The sequence below is a fragment of the Mizuhopecten yessoensis genome, unplaced genomic scaffold (genome assembly GCF_002113885.1).
Source record: "Mizuhopecten yessoensis strain PY_sf001 unplaced genomic scaffold, ASM211388v2 scaffold1595, whole genome shotgun sequence".
In the NCBI taxonomy this organism is placed as follows: domain Eukaryota; kingdom Metazoa; phylum Mollusca; class Bivalvia; order Pectinida; family Pectinidae; genus Mizuhopecten; species Mizuhopecten yessoensis.
The window spans coordinates 222,051-245,839 of record NW_018404125.1 but is presented as its reverse complement, the minus strand read 5'-3'; the positions used below and the strand labels follow the sequence as shown (position 1 = coordinate 245,839).

At 35.7% G+C, this 23,789-nt stretch overlaps 2 protein-coding genes across 6 annotated transcripts in view; one reads left to right on the top strand and one right to left on the bottom strand.

Annotated features, from left to right (window-relative positions):
• Positions 1–4,373: 4,373 nt before the first annotated feature.
• On the bottom strand, positions 4,374–19,084 carry LOC110465892 (protein Hikeshi-like). Of its 2 annotated transcripts, XM_021522043.1 has the most exons (5): positions 18,956–19,084; positions 14,305–14,434; positions 10,134–10,160; positions 9,711–9,788; positions 4,374–6,818 (listed from the first exon to the last, which is right to left on the bottom strand). In XM_021522043.1, exons 1-5 carry the CDS (start codon positions 18,983–18,985, stop codon positions 6,490–6,492), a joined length of 594 nt encoding a protein of 197 aa, XP_021377718.1. In that variant the 5' UTR covers positions 18,986–19,084; the 3' UTR covers positions 4,374–6,489. The 2 variants fall into 2 exon arrangements, with proteins under 2 accessions (XP_021377718.1, XP_021377709.1); XM_021522034.1 differs by lacking the exon at positions 9,711–9,788 and having other exon boundaries at positions 10,056–10,160; positions 18,956–19,081.
• A 14-nt stretch (positions 19,085–19,098) lies between these two features.
• Positions 19,099–23,789, top strand: part of LOC110465831 (nitric oxide synthase-interacting protein-like) — a 14,720-nt gene continuing 10,029 nt past the window's right edge. Inside the window, exons 1-3 of one of the 4 annotated variants that reach the window (XM_021521941.1) lie at positions 19,099–19,181; positions 21,520–21,665; positions 22,093–22,145. In XM_021521941.1, the coding sequence (XP_021377616.1) occupies positions 21,543–21,665; positions 22,093–22,145 (176 nt within the window). In that variant the 5' untranslated portion in view covers positions 19,099–19,181; positions 21,520–21,542. The other 3 variants (XM_021521946.1, XM_021521957.1, XM_021521949.1) reach the window with 3 other exon arrangements.

Genomic DNA, 23,789 nt, shown 5'->3' with positions numbered 1-23,789 from the left:
TCCATCCTCACCCGGGGCCTTGCCAAGCTTCAATATCTTTATAACGTCTCGAATTTCATTACTATTTACTCTAAAAGAGCTGAACGTTTTGTCAGTTTTTGGCTCAACAATAGGAACCACATTGTTAGTATCATCTACTCGTGTTATATTACAAAAATAGTCATTTAGTAAGTTAGCTTTATCTTCGTCATAAGTAACAACATTGTCAGTATGAGGATCTACAAGTGTAGGTACAGATGTATAGATTGTGAAGTACCAGTGGATTTCATAAACCGTTTAATAAGTCTCCAGTAAGATTAAGGATCAGAGGACGAATACTCTTCAATTATACCTTGAACATTTAGAAAAAATATAAAACGGGCATGCTTTTTCATGTTGTTAACCTTATAACGTTGAGAATTAAATTTATTAACATCCGAAAGAAGCTTGGTTGACCTCGCCATTTTGTGCAACCTATCTCGAATTCTCAAATTTTTACTTAGTTCGGAGGTCATTCAAGGTTTGTCATTTGGTCTTAAAGTGACCACTTTAGATGGAATACATAAATTAGCAAAATTTAGAAAAACGTCAGTAAAACGCTCACAGGTAATATCAACGGAGTCGCAAGTTAGGAAAAGATCGATCCATTTATAATTAGAAATAAGATTAATAAACATTTGAAAGTCTGCCCTCTTATACAGCCAAAGTTTAGGCTTATAAATGGATCTAAAAGCACAAGTTAATTTAATACAAGCAGTACAACCATCATGGTCCCTAAAAGATTTATCAACTGGTACCACAGAAGAATCAATACAGGATATTTATGACATTGGTTATACTAAAATAATTCATAATATCAAAAAGAACATGGTTAGTAGATGCAGTTAATAAGTCGACATTTAAATCACCAGTTACTATAATATTTGGTGTGATATCTAGAGCATTGTAATGTTAATAGACGCACGCAGGTTTTCCGAGAATGATGACATTTGTCCAAATTTCCTCATCGCCGGGATATTTTTATGCCGATAAACGGTTTACTTTAAGAAGATTGTTAGTGTAGACCAGAACACCTCCACCAGCAAAGTCGAAAAGGTTCATGAAATCCAGCTATAAGTAAGTCATCTGTAGGTACCTGGTCATCTAAATGAGTTCTGTTATACATATGTCATATTCACCGGCTATATCTTCGATATAATCCAATTCATTCCTTACACTTCTTATATTAAGGTGAAATATCGAAAGCTCGCCAAGCCCCGGGCCAGGATTGGATTCAATATCCATATGCTGTAATAAAAGTAGAAACAAAATTGCTGAAAACTCAAAATTTCGAAAACATGTAATCGATTAATTAACCATGAAAGAAAGTTCCGACCACGGTCGAGCATCCATAAAAACATTTATAAAAATATAAATCATTTCATCGCACATTTACCATAGACCTTAGAATAAAAGATACCGATCGCTATTCTGTGACACACGTAAGAATTACCCATCATCAAACACTGTGCATTCTTCCAATCCGTGAAATCGCTGTGGTCCATCTTACAACTTGTACCCATTATCCCCCTTGTTTAGTTTACAGACTTGGTGGCCGATACCTATATCGGATATAAAATATATTATAATTTACATATTTTAATGGTATTCTAATTTTAGCGCTTTTCGAACTTTAAATATTTCGCTAAATAGCGATTTTAAGTTTCTGTGTATGGTTTCCTATTTCAGGTATTGTGAGTGTACCATTTACCTTAACATTTTGTCCGCGCGTTTTCTCAGAAACTTTTTGTTAGATTCCAATGAAACTTCACATGAGTATTGGGGTGTCTGCCTAGATGTGCAAGACACGTTTTTCGCAGCTGCGCATCCGCGATGGCCGCCACGGCCTCTGAATGGTCGAAATTAAATATTGATCGATTTTGCTCAAATTTGTTATGTAGGTGTATTTTTCACATCTTTGCGACTATAGGGGCAGTTTGGGGGACCATTACAATTAGAACTTGTTATTATTATTTTTAGTATAATGAAGGTCAACAATTGTGTAATGTTGGTAACACAATTTATTCCTTAATCATCCAGATTTCAGTTAAGCTTTGCCAGGTAAGTTCGATTTATCATAAGCTTTCATTCATCTATCCTTTTATCGTCAGGCAACATATTGGAACACCGTGTTTGAATGTTATTGGTCACAAGATGTCTTGTCTTGTGTATTGTAGGCATAGTGTGTGTTAACCATGTCAGGTAGATGTAATTCCTGCCTATTTACTTAGTATTTTTTCCTGAAGAACTCCTATAGAATGCAGGGGCTATTCTCGACAACGTTTGGAAACACTTTCAGATACACTAATTGCAACTCGTGAGAGGCGACTGTCTTAAAATTTGCCGTCATGTATTTATTTTTATTCTTCTTCCTTTTTTAGTTACTTCCAGTGAATCTCTTGCACATACCTAGCGATTACCTTTCTAGCGCGTAGTCATGAATTAATATAAATTGAATGCAACCAGCGATAATGTATCTCTATTTCAGAAACAATTCGAGATCAGCAGATCGATTATTTTATTAGCATTTTTGCCATTTTAAACCAAGTTTTTCACATATTTTATTTCGTCAAATATAACGAAACACAACGATATGAACATAATGAAAACTGACCTGAAATATAGGTACAACCATTTATAGTAATCAGAGTGGCTGTTAACATTCGGGTGGTATTAGCGACAGCCTATATCTATAATAGCTCTCAGCTAAAATGAAGTTCGTTTCGTTCCCTCTTGGCAGTAAACCTCCCGTTGGAAAAAAAATCATAATTTTAGGATTTAAGGATCTCATTTATTTGTTAATGAATCGTAAAGATGAGATGGCAAAAATGCCGTTGAAAAATATATTTGACTAGGGATAACTAAGACAGCAATGGCGAGAACAGTACAAAGTTGTTGTCTGGTCTTGGAAGTACAAGTTTAAGTGCCCTAAATTATCACGTTTTTAATTTCTTGTGTTTAACACATTTTACAAATGTGACCTTGAACGTGGGTATATCTCAGGAGGCTACAGACCATATCATGATTCTAAACTTTTGAGCTCTTGTTAACTTAAACGTGGATTTTCAATTTGTATTTCAACAAATATGACCGATTCCTTTTGGGAGCAAACCACTTTTGAAGAAACCACTCTATGTTGCTTTTTTAACAGGACCCCTGCTAATTGAAAAGTAGGTCAAAGTATTTGAACATGCTCGACAGATTCTCATCTTAATTAGATACAGAATTGTAAGATAATTTAATGTTGATATTCATCATGGTTGTGTGGCAAATGTTGACAATTGACTCTTGTGGTCCTTAAAAAAGGCCAATGTCATTCATTTGAAAAAACTTGATACAAAAAAAAAAATCCTTTCACTCTAGCAAGCTAGAAAGAAAACGACTGAGATCTTATGGTTCCGTAGGACAAGACTTTAACAAACTTCACCGTTGTGACATTAAAAGTGAGTAAGATTAATTCGTTTGTAATTCTAAACGGTTACAAGCCAAATTCATGACTCTAGGATGTATCTTGATAAAAGAAGAAGTCATTTTGATTGGAATGTTGAAAACAGAGTGACTGAAGGATTTTGTGCTAAGCTGGGACATCTACTTTACAAGGGTTTCGTGCTAAGCTGGGACATCTACTTTACAAGGGTTTCATGCTAAGCTGGGACATCTACTTTACAAGGTTTTCGTGCTAAGCTGGGACATCTAGCTAAGCTGGGACATCTACTTTACAAGATTTTCGTGCTAAGCTGGGACATCTACTTTACAAGGTTTTCGTGCTAAGCTGGGACATTTACTTTACAAGGGTTTCATGCTAAGCTGGGACATCTAATTTACAAGGTTTTCGTGCTAAGCTGGGACATCGAGCTAAGCTGGGACATCTACTTTACAAGGGTTTCATGCTAAGCTGGGACCTCTACTTTACAAGGTTTTCGTGCTAAGCTGGGACATCTACTTTACAAGGTTTCCCCTAATAATGTTTATAAATCCCTTACATTGACCAAAAAAATCTATTCCTTGAAGGTTTGTTTTATTCCAATAAAAACTGCTTCATTTCTACAACAACTAATATAAGAATGCATGTAACTTACACATCAAACAAACAATACATTCACAGTCTGAAATTGCATATATTATTTATTAATCATCATAGGTGTTTATTTCAAAAACATTTAAATGAACACAATTTTATCTACAACACTTCTGTGTAAATAATAGCTAATCAGTGGATTAATTTGTATTGTACCCAGCACAAATATTCAAGATTGAAAGAAATAATAAATCAGTTCTATAAAAGGTATAATGCTGAAGCTTACCAAGGAACAAATCAACAAGAATTCAATAATTTCCAAAAGCAAATAAGCACAAACCCTTGATAACTCTGTAGAGATCTCTGAAAGTAGGTCTTCCCATTAAATCCTCACAAATAAATTGCAAAAACAAATCTAAAACCTGTTTTGCCAACATGGCCACAAAATCATTTTGCTGTCCTGTGCTATTTGAATACACCATCAAAAAAGTATCCAATGATACATTTTGCTTCATCAAAAATAGTATTTGTGTCCCCCTGAATACCAATCTTGATACACAATTTGAATGTGATAGCAGTCAATATAGACAGCCAAAGATAGTTATACATGTGCCATGGTGATGACAGGCCAGAGCGCATCACAGAGGTTCTAGCCAGTGAGTGTCTGATCCAGATATCTATTTATAGTCTATTACAGGGATTATCTAAACAATTGCACCCATCATGTTTCTTAACATTTTCTTCAGGTTGGTAAGTATGAACTGTAGAAAAGTTCACGAAGACAACCAATTAATTGTCATAGACACATTTATGAACAGGTATTAAACAAATAGCGAAATCAATTAGTCTGTTTGATATGTCATTTCACACATGTATAACAGCTAAGTGTACACACACTTATGGCATAGCTGAATCAACGTCAATTTCATATTGCTTCACTGATCATTTGTCTGATGAAGGTGACAAATCACGTACTTTACTTGTCATCGAGACGTCACAAATGAACACTTGACTGGTTGTGCTGCATGAATCTGTCTACAGTTTACGTGTCATACAGGTGCATTGTGTACTGAACCGAAACTAACTGCCGATTAGTTTCATGTAAAGCCTTGTTATAGAAGTTTAAAATATAAAAAAAAATGATAAAACAATTTTAACTAATGATTGCACAAAAACATATTTTAGGATTATCCCATAGCTACCATGATGGACATTTTAATCAACCAGAAAAATAACGCAACACTTTGTGGGCTATCAGTTTTGGTCATTCCTGTAAGTTTTCATCTAAATCACTTGAGCAGAACTAGAAAACATCAAAATGTGTGTTTAAGAAAGTCTGCCATGTTGTTCATCTAGAATTTTGGACCAACTTGAAAAAAACATAACACTTGATCTGTGCATCATCTCATGATCATTCATGGCAAGTATCAAATATATCTCATATCTAGTGGAATTTCTGAATTTTAAAATGTGAAAAATTCATGAACAGTGCATGCCAGATGGACAAAGCACAATGGCTGTAGCTCATTCTGACCTTCAGTTCAGATAACAAGAGAACTGTGGCCAACTTGGCTTGTATCGCTCACTAGTTGGCACTCCGGTCACTAGCCCGCCACCGCTGGGTCCTGGATTTGAGGTGGGGCAGTCGCCAAATACTGGCTGCAGGTTGGTGGGGTTTTTTTTTGTGAAAAACCTGGTTCGTCCTTAGATGACCATAGCTGTTAATACATGTAGCCTGATGTAGGAAATAATGCACTAACAAACCAAACCTCACGTGTTGGCAAATAGCTATTGGAAAACATATATCACATCTGTGACCTTCGAAGACAGAAAGGTCTGATTTGTTTTAAAACAAACTTGATAGCAAGCAAGCTAACACTATAGGTTAGATATTACACTTCACTTTGTGGATCTCTATAAGAAAATGATAGTCCTTCAACCCAGCAAGCCAAAAGCCAAACATCATTTATCTTTATCATTTGAATCTTTAGAAGAAGTCATTTGAAGATTTTCAATCATTTTACCCTTTTGACTCTGAAAGTTGGTAAAAATATTTAATTTGAACAAACTTGATAAACCTTCACTCAAGCAGGCTATAGGCAAAATATTATAACCTAAGGAATATTTGAAATTCAGAAGAATTTAGTGAAAGAGTTTAACCAGACAAATGACTCCTATGGACCTAAACCTCAGTTAATGTCAATCCTCAGAACACAATAATACAGGCAAAATATCAGAACTACAGATGTAATCAATCTTTAGAAAAAGTCATCTGAAAATAATAACTAACCCCTGTTAACTTGAAAGTAGGTCAAGGATAATTCATTTGTAACAAAAGTAATTCCCAAATTAGGAAGGGTATTTGATACATCTGAGTTTGACTTAAGCTGATTTATTGCAATATTTTAACCACAAAGAAAATAGAAATAAAAAATAGTATGTAAATATAGCATTCATGACCTCCAAAAATATGGGTTTTGTTGTAAACGTCTCTGAAATGTTTGAAACCATGATTGCAGTGTACTAAGTGGCACATAGGTTTCTGAAGGGTTTGGTGTCATTTGTGCTTGCATGAGTCCAAAAGAACTGGCATAGTTGAAGAAATTCTCCAACATTTTCTGTGAAAATTCTACAAACGGTTCCACACTGGATGGTTTGGCTTGGGCGACTGGAGTTAGCTGACTGAGTTGTGAGAGGGGTTCCACTGATATCCCTATCTGGGCCATATGTGCCTGCGGACCACCACCCTGACCAAACGGGTGAGCAACAACACTCCCATCCTCTGTAATTAACAAAGGTTAATGACATTATTGGTTAACTAAGTTGCTTAGTTGTCCGTCTGTGATGTTGGTTTCTACAGTACACTTTCTTCATTCCTGTGTTAGTAAATCTAACAAGCAATTTTCATCACATATTAACTATAGACATATCCGAACTCCTCCCTTCCTCAAAACCATAAGCAAAATTTTAAATTATGAGGCCTACATTAAATTATTGTTTGTTTCTCCATTACCGACCCACATCATAAAATCAGGGGTAGGGTAGGCAGGGAAATTATCATATTTTTCAATTTTGTTTTTATTTATACTATAAGTGGTAACTTAAAATTCAAACAGAATATACCAGAAGTACGAGTACAATCCTTTTTTGTTTTAAACAATTAACAAAAATATTTATAAAAAAATAATATATCAATAAAATATTTCAGGTTAGGGATATTTTGGAAGGCATGTAGGTGAAGGGGAAACAAGCAATATTTTACTTAAGGCCTGTTAATACCTTTCTTTACTGATTTAATGGAGAACATACTTTTTTCAGTTTTCCCTAGAGATATACTGGGATTGGGGTTGGGGTAGGTTGTGGGGGTGGGGGAGACATCTATCACCCACAATTTATGTTTTCCTTCTCATCACTACAAATTCTAAGACTTATTTTAGGATATGTATATATATATGTACTACCCTACACTGGGTTATATATAATCAACATCAATGTTGGATTAGAAACAAGAATTTCAATGGCTTATGTGAGCAGTTAGGAAATCATTGTTGCTTGTGAAAAATATATATGTTATATTCAATATCAGTGAAAAACATGTAATTAATTAATTAGTACTGACTTAGATATATATATATATTCTAATGATTTTGTCTAAAATTTTAACAAACGCATATGATAATTACATCACCAATATATTAAGGTTACCATGAATATTAAATCATATGACTCACCTGTAATTTAAATTTTCTATTTATAAAACAACATGTCTATCATTGAATATAGATGGTAACAGAAGACAAGTTATGTGAATACATATAGAAACACTATAGACCCCACAGTGTCTTACCTTGTTTTAACTATAGACCCTGCAGTGTCTTACCTTGTTTTTACTATAGACCCTGCAGTGTCTTACCTTGTTTTAACTATAGGCCCCACAGTATCTTACCTTGTTTTAACTATAGACCCCACAATGTCTTACCTTGTTTTAACTATAGACCCTCCAGTGTCTTACCTTGTTTTAACTATAGACCCTTCAGTGTCTTACCTTGTTTTAACTATAGACCCTGCAGCGTCTTACCTTGTTTTTACTATAGACCCTGCAGTGTCTTACCTTGTTTTAACTATAGACCCTTCAGTGTCTTACCTTGTTTTAACTATAGACCCCCCAGTGTCTTACCTTGTTTTAACTATAGACCCTTCAGTGTCTTACCTTGTTTTAACTATAGACCCCCCAGTGTCTTACCTTGTTTTAACTATAGACCCTGCAGTGTCTCACCTTGTTTTAACTATAGACCCCACAGTGTCTTTCCTTGTTTTAACTATAGACCCTGCAGTGTCTCACCTTGTTTTAACTATAGACCCCACAGTGTCTTACCTAGTTTTAACTATAGACCCAACAGTGTCTTACTTTGTTTTAACTATAGACCTCACAGTGTCTTATCTTGTTTTAACTATAGAACCCACAGTGTCTTACCTTGTTTTAACTTTGTAATTTTGAAAATGGAACTAGGCTTGGAGTTAGAGATACATCCCAATAACTGCCATGATTGTCCTTGAGGGTTGGGAGAAGACAAGTTATGTGAATACATATAGAAACACTATAGACCCCACAGTGCCTTACCTTGTTTTAACTATAGACCCCACAATGTCTTACCTTGTTTTAACTATAGACCCTGCAGTGTCTCACCTTGTTTTAACTATAGACCCCACAGTGTCTTCCCTTGTTTTAACTATAGACCCTGCAGTGTCTTCCCTTGTTTTAACTATAGACCCTGCAGTGTCTTTCCTTGTTTTAACTATAGACCCAACAGTGTCTTACTTTGTTTTAACTATAGACCTCACAGTGTCTTACCTTGTTTTAACCATAGACCCCACAGTGTCTTACCTTGTTTTAACTTTGTAATTTTGAAAATGGAACTAGGCTTGGAGTTAGAGATACATCCCAATAACTGCCATGATTGTCCTTGAGGGTTGGGAGAAGACAAGTTATGTGAATACATATAGAAACACTATAGACCCCACAGTGCCTTACCTTGTTTTAACTATAGACCCCACAATGTCTTACCTTGTTTTAACTATAGACCCTTCAGTGTCTTACCTTGTTTTAACTATAGACCCTCCAGTGTCTTACCTTGTTTTAACTATAGACCCCACAATGTCTTACCTTGTTTTAACTATAGACCCTTCAGTGTCTTACCTTGTTTTAACTATAGACCCTGCAGTGTCTTACCTTGTTTTTACTATAGACCCTGCAGTGTCTTACCTTGTTTTAACTATAGACCCCCCAGTGTCTTACCTTGTTTTAACTATAGACCCTTCAGTGTCTTACCTTGTTTTAACTATAGACCCTGCAGTGTCTTTCCTTGTTTTAACTATAGACCCCACAGTGTCTTATCTTGTTTTAACTATAGAACCCACCGTGTCTTACCTTGTTTTAACTTTGTAATTTTGAAAATGGAACTAGGCTTGGAGTTAGAGATACATCCCAATAACTGCCATGATTGTCCTTGAGGGTTGGGAGAAGACAAGTTATGTGAATACATATAGAAACACTATAGACCCCACAGTGCCTTACCTTGTTTTAACTATAGACCCCACAATGTCTTATCTTGTTTTAACTATAGACCCCACAGTGTCTTATCTTGTTTTAACTATAGAACCCACCGTGTCTTACCTTGTTTTAACTTTGTAATTTTGAAAATGGCACTAGGCTTGGAGTTAGAGATACATCCCAATAACTGCCATGATTGTCCTTGAGGGTTGGGAGAAGACAAGTTATGTGAATACATATAGAAACACTATAGACCCCACAGTGCCTTACCTTGTTTTAACTATAGACCCCACAATGTCTTACCTTGTTTTAACTATAGACCCTTCAGTGTCTTACCTTGTTTTAACTATAGACCCGACAGTGTCTTACCTTGTTTTGACTATAGACCCCACAGTGTCTTACCTTGTTTTGACTATAGACCCAACAGTGTCTTACCTTGTTTTAGCTATAGACCCCACAGTGTCTTACCTTGTTTTAACTTTGTAATTTTGAAAATGGCACTAGGCTTGGAGTTAGAGATACATCCCAATAACTGCCATGATTGTCCTTGAGGGTTGGGGAAGGAGAAATACACTGAAATAATAGTTAAGATTAAGATTTTCAATCTTAATAGGACATTTATAATGTTAAACATTAGCATCAAGCACTAAATTCTTTGCATCTAAATAAGGTGTGGAATATTTCTCACAATAAATAATTTATATGCATTAGAAAATAAATCTCTGCTCATATTTCATCTGTAATAATGATTTGTTAAAGAGGTTTTTTAAACAAGTGTTTTCCTTTGTGAGGATAAAGCAAAATCAAACAAGTACTAAAGGACTACCTGGTATATATAGTTCTGGCCTTTTTTGGCCCCCAAATCCATCGAAATTAAAATCTTCGATAGAACATTCAAATGACTGTTTCTTTAATTTTGAATAATTCCCCGGTACTATTATGTAAACATTTATTCATGTTTTCAATTATTGCTGCCATGGTAATCAGTTAGTATTTGCATAAATTAATGAAATTTGAAGATTTAGTCAATTTTGACAGATTTTCACCTAGTTTTTCTCTTAGCTACCATAGAGCACACTCTTAAACAAATTTTATATTTCTCCTAGAGGTCTATTATAGGTGCCTTCACATTACCCTTTGATATAAAGTTTGTTCAAGCATGCACTCTATAGTTTCCAGGAGAAAAACTATGCAAAATATCACAATATTCATTGAACATACCTTCAAATTTGCATGAATTAGAAAAATTTGAATGTTACCATGGCGAAAATAATTATAAATAGAAATAAATATTTTCATGATTGTATTTGGAAAGTATTTCAAATCAAAGAACTAGTCGTTTGAAAGTTCATTTAGAGGTTTTGAATTTTGAAACACGCCCCAACAATACATAATAGTCCTTTGAATTAATTTCCTCAGCTCTATTCAAATAAACTGAACAAAAACAGAAACGCACAATTAAATTATGCAATCAATAGCCTATGATATTTTGGGAAATTTGTACAAAATTTTATATCAATATGAAGGGACAAGTCTACTCTTTACAATACTGTAGAAGAAAAGTCTTTGTGACGTCACTTGTGTCATCAGTAGCTATAGTTACTCAAAGTGGGATACCCGCGAAAAACAAAATGAAACTTCAGTATCTGGTGTGGGCACCTTTTGCACGAATCCCTGCATGGATTCTCCTATGCATTGAATTCATGAGAACATTTAATCGCCTTAAGGGAATGTTGTTCCATTCTTGTGTTAATGCTGCGATCAACTGGGCGTGGTTAGTTGGGGGGTTTTGACGTTTCCTAATACGCCTGTCCAGCTCATCCCACAGATGCTCAATGGGAGACATGTCAGGGCTATATGGGGGCCATTCCAGAGGCTGGACGTTGTTTGCCATGAGAAAATCACGACAGAAGCACATGTGGTTGGAGGATCTGGTCTCTGTATCGAACGGCATTGAGATTTTGATCCAGGACCACTAAGGGGGATTTTACTTGTTGGGAGATGCCTCCCCAAACCATTACAGAAGCCCTACCGAATCTATCGCGTTCAACCACGCATGCGTCGGTGAAACGCTCACCGCTTCTGCGATATACCCTTATTCTTCCGTCTGAGCGATACAGACAGAATCTAAACTCGTCTGTGAACATCACACGCCTCCATCGACGCATCCCAAACCTATTCGGGCCATGTCTGTGCATCCAGTCAAGACGCACTTGCCGCCTCCGTGGTGTCAGATGTGGCCCGACATAAGGTCGGCGCGCACTGATTCTCTCGGCACGCAAGCGGTTCCTGGCAGTTTGAGGACTAATGGGTCTGCCAAGAGTACCTAAGGTATGCGACGCAGTCTCTACAGCAGTCTTGAATCTGTTGCACAAGTGCAACAATCAAATCGCCCTGTCTTGTTGTGCGGTCGTTACACACGGACGACCGCTCCTGGGACGATCGGAAACTAACCCAGTAGCACGGAAACGTGTACAGAGACGGTTAATTGTACACGGGCCAACACCAAACTGCCGTGCGACAGCAGTTTGGCTATGACCATCCATCAACATCGCAATTGCTCTACCCCTCTGAATTTGCCTTAAGCGTGGCATCTCAGTCAATGGCGAAATCAAAATGCCAATGTGGAAAATTAATGTGGCTGAACTTAAAGTATCCATTTATTTGTTTGAAAAATTCTGGCTTTGCTTGATCACGACACGTGATTTGGACTAAAGAAGCTCACAAAGTCACACAATGACATCATCACGCTTGGCTGATTTTAGGGTAGATTGTTGAGAAGGGAGAACGTTCTTGATGTAATACCTGACCAAATATTCCATTATTTCCTTACATCTAAGGTGTACTGCAGGGGGGAACTTTGTGCGTTTCTTTTTTTGTTCAGTATACATACCCTATATGGTTTATCTTCAAAGATTCATTAATATTTTTACTTTAAAGATCCCCTCGAGCTCCCACTACCTAAAAAACTAAAACTATGCATTCAAAATTTCTGAACATTTTCTTCAGGTTGGTAAGTATGGATTATGAAAAGTTCTTTTTACACAACCAATAGACTTTCTTTGTGTCGTTTTGATGACTAGTACGATATGTACACTGTCTCCTTATCAGACAAATGACCAGTGAAGCGTATGCACACAAAGGTGTAAAATGTGTACGAGTTGTCTACAAAATCGATGTTGATTTGGCTACGCTGTAAGCTTATGTACAATAGTTGTTATATATGTACCGAAATGACTTGATTCAACTACGCTTTGTTTAATACTTTGTCGTAGATGTGTGAGAGTCTTTGAGTTCCTTATCTCGATTTAGAACTGGCCCACTGCGGCATATCTAGATGGCATAGCAACAGCCATGAAGCCCAACAAGACGCTTTAAATTATCCTAGTACACCCTAAGGATAAAAACACACAAAGAAAACGTTGCAGAATGCATATACAAAATCGGATAAAAAAAACTGTGACGCATCGTATATTGGAGAGACTGAAAGGCATTTTGGGGTCCGTCTCGGTGAACACCGGAAAGATACAGAAACCCAAAAAGGTAGGAAATTCACCAGGTCAAAAAAGAAGCAGTCGGGGTCCCAGATAAAAAGATCGGCAATCACAGACCATGCCGCACAGAAAAATCATGTGATCGACTTGGATAACTCCAAAGCATTGGACAGAAAGAGCAATCTGTCCAAGTGGCAGATAAAGGAAGCCATCTGGATACACAGCAGTGGGCCAGTTCTAAATTGAGATGAGGGGGCTCAAAGACTCTCGCACATCTATGATCAAGTATTAAACAAAGCGTAGCAGAATCGAGTCATTTTAGTATATTTATAACAATTATTGTACATACACTTGCAGCGTAGCCAAAACGACATCGATTTTGTGGACAACTAGTACATATTTTACACATTTTACACCTTTGTATGCATATGCTTCACTGCTCATTTGTCTGATGAAGGTGACAGCGTACATATTGTTCTAGTCATCGAAAGGTCACATAGAAAATCTTATTGGTTGTGTAAAAAAGAACTTTTCATAATACGCATTCAAAACTTAATGCAACAGAGGTCATAATTTTTTCAATGCCTCCGCCAGGAGTCAACCCAGGACCTCTGGCGAACTACTCTTACGCTCTACTGAATGAGCTATAGAGAAATTCTCCCGAGCCGAGACGGTAGGAAGCGCCTAGTATTTTACCAGGGTGACAATTATTTTCCTGCAACACTATAACTTTGATAAATCATATTTGAAAAGAAAAGAGGACCCTGCGAGACTTTTATGAAAAAAAAATAGAGATGAAATACTGGTAAAAGAAAAGTCAACATTATTGTTCTAAGTGTAAAACTTAGACCTCAACTTGTTATTCTGTTGCTTTTAACGACTGAGCTGCCTTGTCAACAGAAGTGTCCTGGTCTAAAACAAAATTAAGGGGAGGTTACTCTATATAAAAATATTAATAAAGTTCAGCCAGAGAGGGATCCTTAATATAAGGTTGGGCAATTTGTACTTCAGAAAATAATTGATGTGTATATATATATTTTTTTTTATGTAAATAAACCCACTAGCCATAAATTATTTTTCCATTGATTATAAAGCTTACGCTCAGTTATAAGCCTGGTACAGTAAGATATGCTCATTTGATTTTTTTTTATCTGTATGGTTCCATAGTCAAATAGGTAAACTACATAATAATGTTCATAAAGAACACCTTCATATGTATATACCTGCAGCTCCTAGTTGCTCTGGAAACGCCATTTGTCCCGTGAGGAAGACTACCACGTGATTGACGTTGTCCACATCTGGGATACTGAACACAAACTGCGTCTCGGCCAACTGCTGCGGGTCCGTTTGAACCTTAAAAAAAGGGTGACATCACAGCCCAGGGTATTATATATAGCCATGGTATAGTGATGAATAGGGTGAACTTTCAGTGTAATAATACTTGTTTAAATATGGTGTTGTGCATTATACAGTTTTCTGTATAACATCTCTGATAACTGCTATAAGTTTATAATCAAATCATAATCTGTATAACATCTCTGATAACTGGTATAAGTTTATAATCAAAACATAATCTGTATAACACCTCTGATAACTGGTATAAGTTTATAATCAAATCATAATCTGTATAACACCTCTGATAACTGGTATAAGTTTATAATCAAATCATAATCTGTATAACATCTCTGATAACTGTTATAAGTTTATAATCAAAACATAATCTGTATAACATCTCTGATACCTGCTATAAGTTTATAATCAAATCATAATCTGTATAACATCTCTGATAACTGCTATAAGTTTATAATCAAATCATAATCTGTATAACACCTCTGATAACTGGTATAAGTTTACAGTAATCTGTATAACACCTCTGATAACTGCTATAAGTTTATAATCAAAACACAATCTGTATAACATCTCTGATAACTGCTATAAGTCCATAATCAAAACATAAACTGTATAACATCTCTGATAACTGCTATAAGTCCATAATCAAAACATAAACTGTATAACATCTCTGATAACTGCTATAAGTCCATAATCAAAACATAAACTGTATAACATCTCTGATAAATGCTATAAGTTTATAATCAAAACATAAACTGTATAACATCTCTGATAACTGCTCTAAGATTATAATCAAAACATAATCTGTATAACATCTCTGATAACTGCTATAAGTCCATAATCAAAACATAAACTGTATAACATCTCTGATAAATGCTATAAGTTTATAATCAAAACATAAACTGTATAACATCTCTGATAACTGCTATAAGTTTATAATCAAAACATAAACTGTATAACATCTCTGATAACTGCTATAAGTTTATAATCAAAACATAATTACTATAACATATACTCTACTGATTTAGAGATCAGGGAAGATAAGATAAGATAAGATAAAATATATTTAAAGTCGGTGGGCATTTTAAAAACATATAACATGAGCTCCATAGGGCTTTTGACCGACAAACATGTTACATACAAACACATTCACACTCGGACAAGTTTGATATATCAACATTTAGACATTACAAATATTAAATGAGAAAAAAAACACTTCAGATTTCAAGCTATTATCAGTATAGACACATTTTACACATTGTCGTTAGAACAATACATCTAGCTTATTTAAAAAAAAACAGATTTCGTGAGATATAGTCAATAAATTATAGCACTGATCTGATAAAATAGATTTAAAATGGAGACAGGAAGTGTGTGTAGAAGTGAGGGTGATGGAGTTGAGGCTGAACATTAACATTGTGTACCGTTCCAGGAGGATATTAAAGAGTTCCATGAGGATATTAAAGATTTGAAGTGAGTGAAGTTATTTGTTGTCCTAAATGTGTGGGGTAGATTAATTTTCCAAATACAGGCTGCTGTGTATCTGTGTATCTGTATATCTGTAGGATTTCATGCCGTATGTAGAATTTCTAACTTGTGGGTTGTCTAATATGTTGGTGTATCTGAAACTGTAGTTTTGGGTTTTAGGTGTGACAATGTTGTGCAGGCATGGGGGTGCAGTTTTGTGTATAATTTTGTATGTTTCTATTGCCATTTGTCTCATTCTTCTAATTTTTAAAGTAGGTATGTGTGTCCGGGTCAAGAGGTCATCGTAAGAACTAGAAAAGTCATCATAGATAAATCTGAGTGCCCTATACTGAATTCTCTCTATTTTTGTAACATTTGTTTCAGAGCAGAAGTGCTAAGAGAGTGGGCAGAAGTTAAAGCATGAAAGAATAATGGTGTGAAATATTGTGAGTTTATTTAGTCTGATTAGGTGTTTTCTAATTCTGTCAAGTACATTTAGCTATTGTGAGGCTTTTCTGCAAATGTTTATGATGTGCAAGTCTAAAGAGAGCCGGGAATCTATATCAACACCTTGTAGTTTTCCACTGTCTTCGTATGTAATAGAGGTGTCATTGATTTTAAAAGACATGTTTTGTGACCGGGTCTTTTTTCCTATGGCTAGTGCTTGAAATTTGTCAGGGTTTGCTTTCATTTTGTTTATGTCGAACCAGTGAATGAGATTTTTTGTGTCTTGATCTAGTCAGACATATGTTCGTTAAGATTTGAGGATGAATGTGATAGGGTATTGTCATCAGTGTAGTTATATAGTTGGCAGTGTTGTGCACGAAGGAAAATGTCATTAATAAATATGTTGAATAGAAGTGGACCGAGGAATTTGAGCCTTGGGGTACACTCCAGCTGATACTGCTCCAGCTGTTGAAAGAGGTTTGGATTTTAATTTGTTGATTTCTGTCAGTTAAATGATTTTCTACTAAATTTAGTGAAGGTTTCGAAAGACCATAGGCTGATAATTTAGCAAGTAGAATTTCATGTGGTAGGTAGTCTAAAGCTTTTGATAGATCAATTAAAATAAGAGCTACATACTTATTTTCATCAAATTCTTTTTTTCCAGTCTTCAATAATTTTTTCAAACCCCCAAGTAGCGCAAAGCGCCGCTGGGGTTTGATCTGTAAACACTTTGTCCACTTCCGGTGCTTTCCCATGCGTGAAAGCCTTTTGGGAAATTAAGGCTGCATACTGTCTTCAAAAATATATTAATAAACCCTACAGAATCTGTAATTATTAAAGTTTACTAGTGAAATTTCATGAATTTTCCATTTGATAAAAACAGTGAAGTGAAGATATACGAAATATTTTAGTATGGTCCAATATGAACAGTACATTCTATTCTCTGCGTATGTTTTCAGTTTCAAGTTTAGATGAAGCGACGGCAGAATAAGTGATTGTGTGTTCCACCTATGCAGCATACATTATTGTTTTAACATAACGACACTATTAATATCATTTTTGTCTGGAAATCTTACCAGATAATAGCAGGAAACGGCAAAATTGCAGTAAAAACCCATTCAAAATGGCGCTCTGTATTGTTGTCAAGCGTGAAGTCATAAGAACTTGGCTTCAAACAATACGCTACACATTCACGCACTATTCTGATGTAGCAATATGTGCATGGTGTGATGTGAAAAAATTTAAGAAATAGAAAATTTCATGGTTTTCCCGTTCAATACAAATTATTCATTTCACTTGTATAAAACGAATATGAATATGTGATAACAACCAAAAACCAGCATTGTGGCGAAATGTGTCTTCGTAAGAGTTTCGAGAAACCCAGAAGACGGTTGATATTTTATCCAGAGGTACATTATCAATAGAAATATTTGTAACAATCGCTGTTTCTCTTTCTCAGAAGATGTTATTACCTGATCGTTGACATTTGTGTGTTCAAACTTGTACATTTGTGTGCTGTGTGACAAATATTGAGCGGTTTAGTTTAACGTCCTATTAACAGCTAAGGTCATTTAAGGACATGCCTCCATGTGTGTAGTGTATCCGTCGCTTGCGTGTGTGTATGCAGAGACAGGGTATGTTGGCGTGCTTGCCTCCTTGTGATAGCGTGGATCTGATGCCGACTTTATAGTGCCATCTAACTGGAATACCATGCCGAAGGCACCCAACACAGCATTCCACCCGGTCACATTGAATATTCAGTGATTATACTGCTAAATGCAAAATTAATGCCATGAACAATTTATTAAACCTGCAGGTTGTTGGACTGTCAGTTAAAAAAGTCATTTTCATAAAAAAAAAGATTTGGTGTCCAGTAGCTGCATTTTCTTGTTAAAAGTATAGTTTGGAATCCATATCCTTTTCTAAAAGCAGATAAAAGATTATCAAAAACCTTGGTCGAAAAATTTGTCCTTTTTCTTGAAAATGGGTTGTACTTGTGCTCGTTTTAAGTTACCAGGGAAGAAACCAGAAGTGATAGTTGTGTTAATAAGTTTTGTTATGTGCGGTGACAACCTAAGAGAGTGTTGTCCTGCTTTTTATGAGTTTTGCACTGATGTGATCTACTCCTGGGGCCTTTTTAATTCTGAGGATAGTTTTTCTTGGGATTAAATCAGGTAATTTAGGCAAGTGCAGATATCATAAGAATACTATTTTGGTGATGTCTTTTTCCTGTACTGTTGTGAAGCTAAAATGTTCTGTGTGATTGTCTTTGATGTTGTTGATGCTTTCATGTGAATTAGCCCGAGTTTCGAATTCCCTAACACCAGGATAAGACATCCGTCATATTTAAAGTTCTGGAAAATCATTTTCTAATGGAGTTAATACAAATCAAAGCAAAATGACAAATCAAAATTGTATATTGTAAAATATTAAAACACATGGCAAATGTACGTATTACGCCATGCAGATTTACAACTTGACCAGATCACTAATTACTGTAAACAAACTACTTTCTTGCAACAAATCCGGAAAAAATGTTTCGTTTTGAAAGTATTAGTCTAGATCCCAAAACGATTGGTCATCTAGCTCATTCAAGATTGTTCAACTTACCAACCGGCCTGATATAATCAGTCCAAACATCGTAATATGTTGTTCTTTGTCAGGAAAAGGTCAATGCACGTTTTTATTTACATCTGAAATATTCCTCTTCTCGACGAATTTTAGTTTGTACTCATGATCAATGTCACCAAACGCTCTAAAAGTAGCAGAGAATTTACGTTTTACACAAACGCTAAAACGTCGCAAAATTCAAGCACCTGTTGAAACGGAATAGAAGGTCTGTGTTTGTGTTTATCTGACAATCCCTAAACAAATAATTTACTTTTCAGTTCATAACACTGCGTTCAGACTTCTGTTGTCTAGATATTGTAACGGAAGGCCACAGGGACCTAGGAATTTGATACAGCTGTATTTACCGAAAGTCGATTTAAACCCCCAAAACATGTAAAAAATTGTGAAAATGGCAAATTGTATCACCTCCATTGCTTATAGTGTGTTGTAGAGTAGCTATAAATAGCACACATAAAAAATCATGCTCACCTATCACATTTGTACTGGATGTGAAGTCAATGGAGAACAAAGTCAGTGATATGGTTTGTCCTTTTCATAAAAAGTTTGACATCAGAATTGATATTTTTTGTGCACAAATGTACTTCATTGTGTTATTTATTTGATTTAGTTGACAAAATGACGCCCTTTTTTGCTCCAAGTGTTTAAAAGAACTTCGTGTGTTTTAATTTCACTTTATTCCCCATTTCAGTAATAAAATTGTTACCCAAATGCAGGATTATTACCCATTATGCGCCGTTGTGCCCAACCTGCTGAACACCTTCGTTTAGGTCCAAATATAGCTGTAACGAATTCTATGGTCCCTGTACATGGAGTTGGCTAGCATTCGAACCTTGGACCCCAAACACTCTTATACATCTGCTAATTCATTTATCCATCCAATGTATACTTAATGTTGCTTGAGTATAAAGGAAAATATTTGGCATTTTAAATATCAGGAGTGGCCTGACATACCCCAGGGCCAAACTTGCCCCACTCTCCCCTAAATGCTCCTGCTGAAGGTGGTGCAAATCAACAGGTGAGAGGCCTGTGTGGTACCACTGAAAGTATGAAGCTCCTTAGGGATACCGTCCTTGGGGGGAAATATGAAATCTAGAAGCGCTCTGGTGCATTTTTATAATGTAATTAATCAAATTTGATGTATAACTTTCCCACACACCCTGTTTTAGCACTTGAAGCAGTTCCATTCCACTAACTTATGATTAAATATCGTTTCCAAGCGAGACAATTTGGTCTTTTATGAAATAAAACTTTGACGCACAAAAAGTTAGTATCCAACCCCTTACAACTATTTATAATCACACTCTGAAAAACATAAAACATGAATCAAGCTGTAAAGAGAAACAGAACTGTAGATATTCTGGGTTTGATTTTTAGTGTCTGCCAAATTATTTGTATATGGTCTTTCTCATAGCAGTCAACCCTCCTTCATCAGAGGGAGACTCCATCATTTTGATTAAAATTTACCTTTTCCCTAGAAACTCCCTCATTCAAGTCCAAACTCACACAAACTCAAAATCTAGATCCTGTGGTCAAATGACCTAGTTACTGCAGAGTGTGTGTAATGATCATAAGAGGCGTGTTAGAAATAAAGGAATGATTTTTGGAGTTATTTTGATACATGAAAAGTGAAAGATAAATTGAGTAGAGCAGTTTCAGTCACATTTCAAGCACTTTCTCCCTCATCGGAAATGTGGATTGAGGGATATCTCTCTCATTGAAGGTTTCAGAGGTTGACACCTGTGCTTTTTCTAGATCTGCTACCTTTTGTTATTTAATCATAAGAGAATGTCAAACTAGTTATAGAAGAATTTCATGTAGGTTTTGATTTGCTGATAATGTAGAGCTAGACAGAAATGTCCTGTTCTTGTAATGTTTAAATACATGTACTTTATCTTCAGTGCCTAGCGAAGCTAGATTTTTTTTCTCTGAGTTTGTATATTCACTTGTGAAAAAAACAATTCCAGCTAGTAACAAAAAATTGAAAACATTAGATCAACTTTCAAAAGTATTCACTTTGAGACCTTTTTTTGGGGGGGTAGGGGAATGTGCCCCCGACCTTAATATCTGTGGCTGGTAGATAGCTTTGTTGGTAAGAGCCCAACAAAGTTTGAGAATGAAAATGACCTTGACCCCCGACTGGATCCGACTATGGGTAGTGCTTGTAGAGGGCCGGAGCATTTGCTTGTATATAATGTAATATTTTAGATACTAATACCATTAGGGGAAAGTATGTCACTTTGAGTGTCTAACATACTGACAATTAGAACGATTCTTTGTGAAAATGCTTACTGGTCTGGGATCTAGACAAAGTCGATGGCATACTTTCAGGTTTAATTTACGTAGCTCAGTTTGTAGGTTGTCTATCTAGATTTATTGAGTCGAGATCTTGGATCCCGATCAAGTCCACAGCATTTGTCATTGATCCTATAGCACAAAACATTACTGGTTAACAAATATGATACCAGCAACTGATTCTACTGCAACTTAAAATAAATGCTTTGAGATATTTCTCCTAGAAATTTTAGCTCTTATTATTTTTTCAGCAGAAACTGGATAAGAAGGCAAGATGACACGTCATTCCAAAAACTGCACAGCAGGAACTGTGTACTCCTACCATGAAAGGAAAAGAGATACATCCTCTTCAGGTTATGGCACCAACAAAATGAGACTGGGCAAAGACTCTGTCAAGGTATATCGTAATGAGAGCCCGTTTTTATCCACGTTCTATCAACTGCAACATGTAAATACTTTGATATGTACCATAGTTTGAGATCCTTAGTTAGCAATCTTACATGTTATCCCTGTTACAGATCATTCAACTAACACAATAGACAACCAGTGTTTCCAGAATTAACTGAAATACAGTCACTTTCAACCTTTTTTTATTTAGTTGGAGTGTAACGGATATGAAGAATCTGAAAATGTCTCACAAATGCTTGCTGTGACCTGTACTTGACAAAGTAATAGTATAAAGTGCCATAGTTAAGCCATTCTATTGAAAGTTGAAAATTAGGTTAAAATTTGAGTCTCCCTCGATATTTAATTGGTTGAAGTTATTATAGCATTATAGCAATTTTCCAGATGAATTGCTCTCAGTTGTGTTTCTTGGTTGTCAGGAGTTTGATTGCTGTTGCCTGACACTCCAGCCGTGTAAGAATCCAGTCTTAACGTAAGTTCGTTTACAACTCTGTGTTGTATCTGTAAGAATCCAGTCTTAACGTAAGTTCGTTTACAACTCTATATTGTATCTGTAAGAATCCAGTCTTAACGTAAGTCTGTTTACAACTCTATGTTGTATCTGTAAGAATCCAGTTTTAGCCTAAGTCTGTTTACAACTCTATGTTGTATCTGTAAGAATCCAGTCTTAATGTAAGTCTGTTTACAACTCTATGTTGTATCTGTAAGAATCCAGTCTGTTTACAGCTCTATGTTGTATCTGTAAGAATCCAGTCTTAATGTAAGTCTGTTTACAACTCTATGTTGTATCTGTAAGAATCCAGTCTGTTTACAACTCTATGTTGTATCTGTAAGAATCCAGTCTTAATGTAAGTCTGTTTACAACTCTATGTTGTATCTGTAAGAATCCAGTCTTAACGTAAGTCTGTTTACAACTCTGTTGTATCTGTAAGAATCCAGTCTTAACGTAAGTTTGTTTACAACTCTATGTTGTATCTGACAATAGAAATAACAACACAATTGTGGGCTTACCTGTTATTTGTTTTCATTGTCGTGCTGGGTGTGTAAGTTTGAATGTTTACTTTAAACTTTGTGTTTTATAGGATAACAACTGAAAGAGATTAAAGTAAAGGGGACTGTAAAAAAATACTTATATAATTACTTGTTTGAGGTTAAATTCCAGAGCACCACAACCCTTGGTTTCCTCAATGATTTGATGGGCTGAGGAAATGAATTATTATAAAAGCCTGAAAAGAAAAAGAAAAAATTAAGTTTTTAAAAACGTTAAAATGCATTATTTGAAAATGTCTATTTCAACATAAGAACACAGTTAATAGCTAGTATGTCAATGCTTTTAGAAGTTTAGTTGATGATCCCCATATACAGTTCTGTTATAGCTTTTCAAAGTGGAGTCTTTTCTAGCACTCAAAATTCTACTTTACAGAAATGTGAATGTCAAAGTCATTCAGGTTCAAGTCACTTTGAGGCTATTTAAGTATATCTAAACAAAATAAGAGCAGTACAGGGCATCTAATTTTACTATAAATATTTTGAATAGCAGCATCATCATAATTTAATCAGACAGCTTTTGCTCAAGTGACCTATTCTAATCGCTTTCCGTCCGTCGTCGTGCGTAAACTTTTTACATTTTCATTTTCTTCTCAAGAACCAATGGATGGATTTTTTTTCAAACTTGGTCAGAATCATCCTTGGTAAATGAGGCTACAAAATTGTAAAATTGGAATTCCTACCCCAACCCCTGGGGCCAGGGCGGGGCCCCAAAGGGAAAATTATCAATATTTCAAAAATCTTCGTCTCCAGACTCAGTGGTACTACAGTCATATTCTCTGCATGGAAAGAAAATCATCAGGGGCTTTACTTAAATTGTAAATTTCAGGACCCCCCAGGAATTCATTCTCCCTTGGGGAGGGGGTAAAGTTTACTATAGTTTATATAGGGAATTAACACTTTTGGGTATATTTTGACAACTTTCTGTAGGAAATTATTTTTACTTGGTGAGAATTATCCTTGGAGGAAGATGGTTTCAAATTGTAAAATTGAGATTCCTACCCCAACCCCTGGGGCCAGGGTGGGGCCCCAAAGGGAAAATTAACCAATATTTCAAAAATCTTCTTCT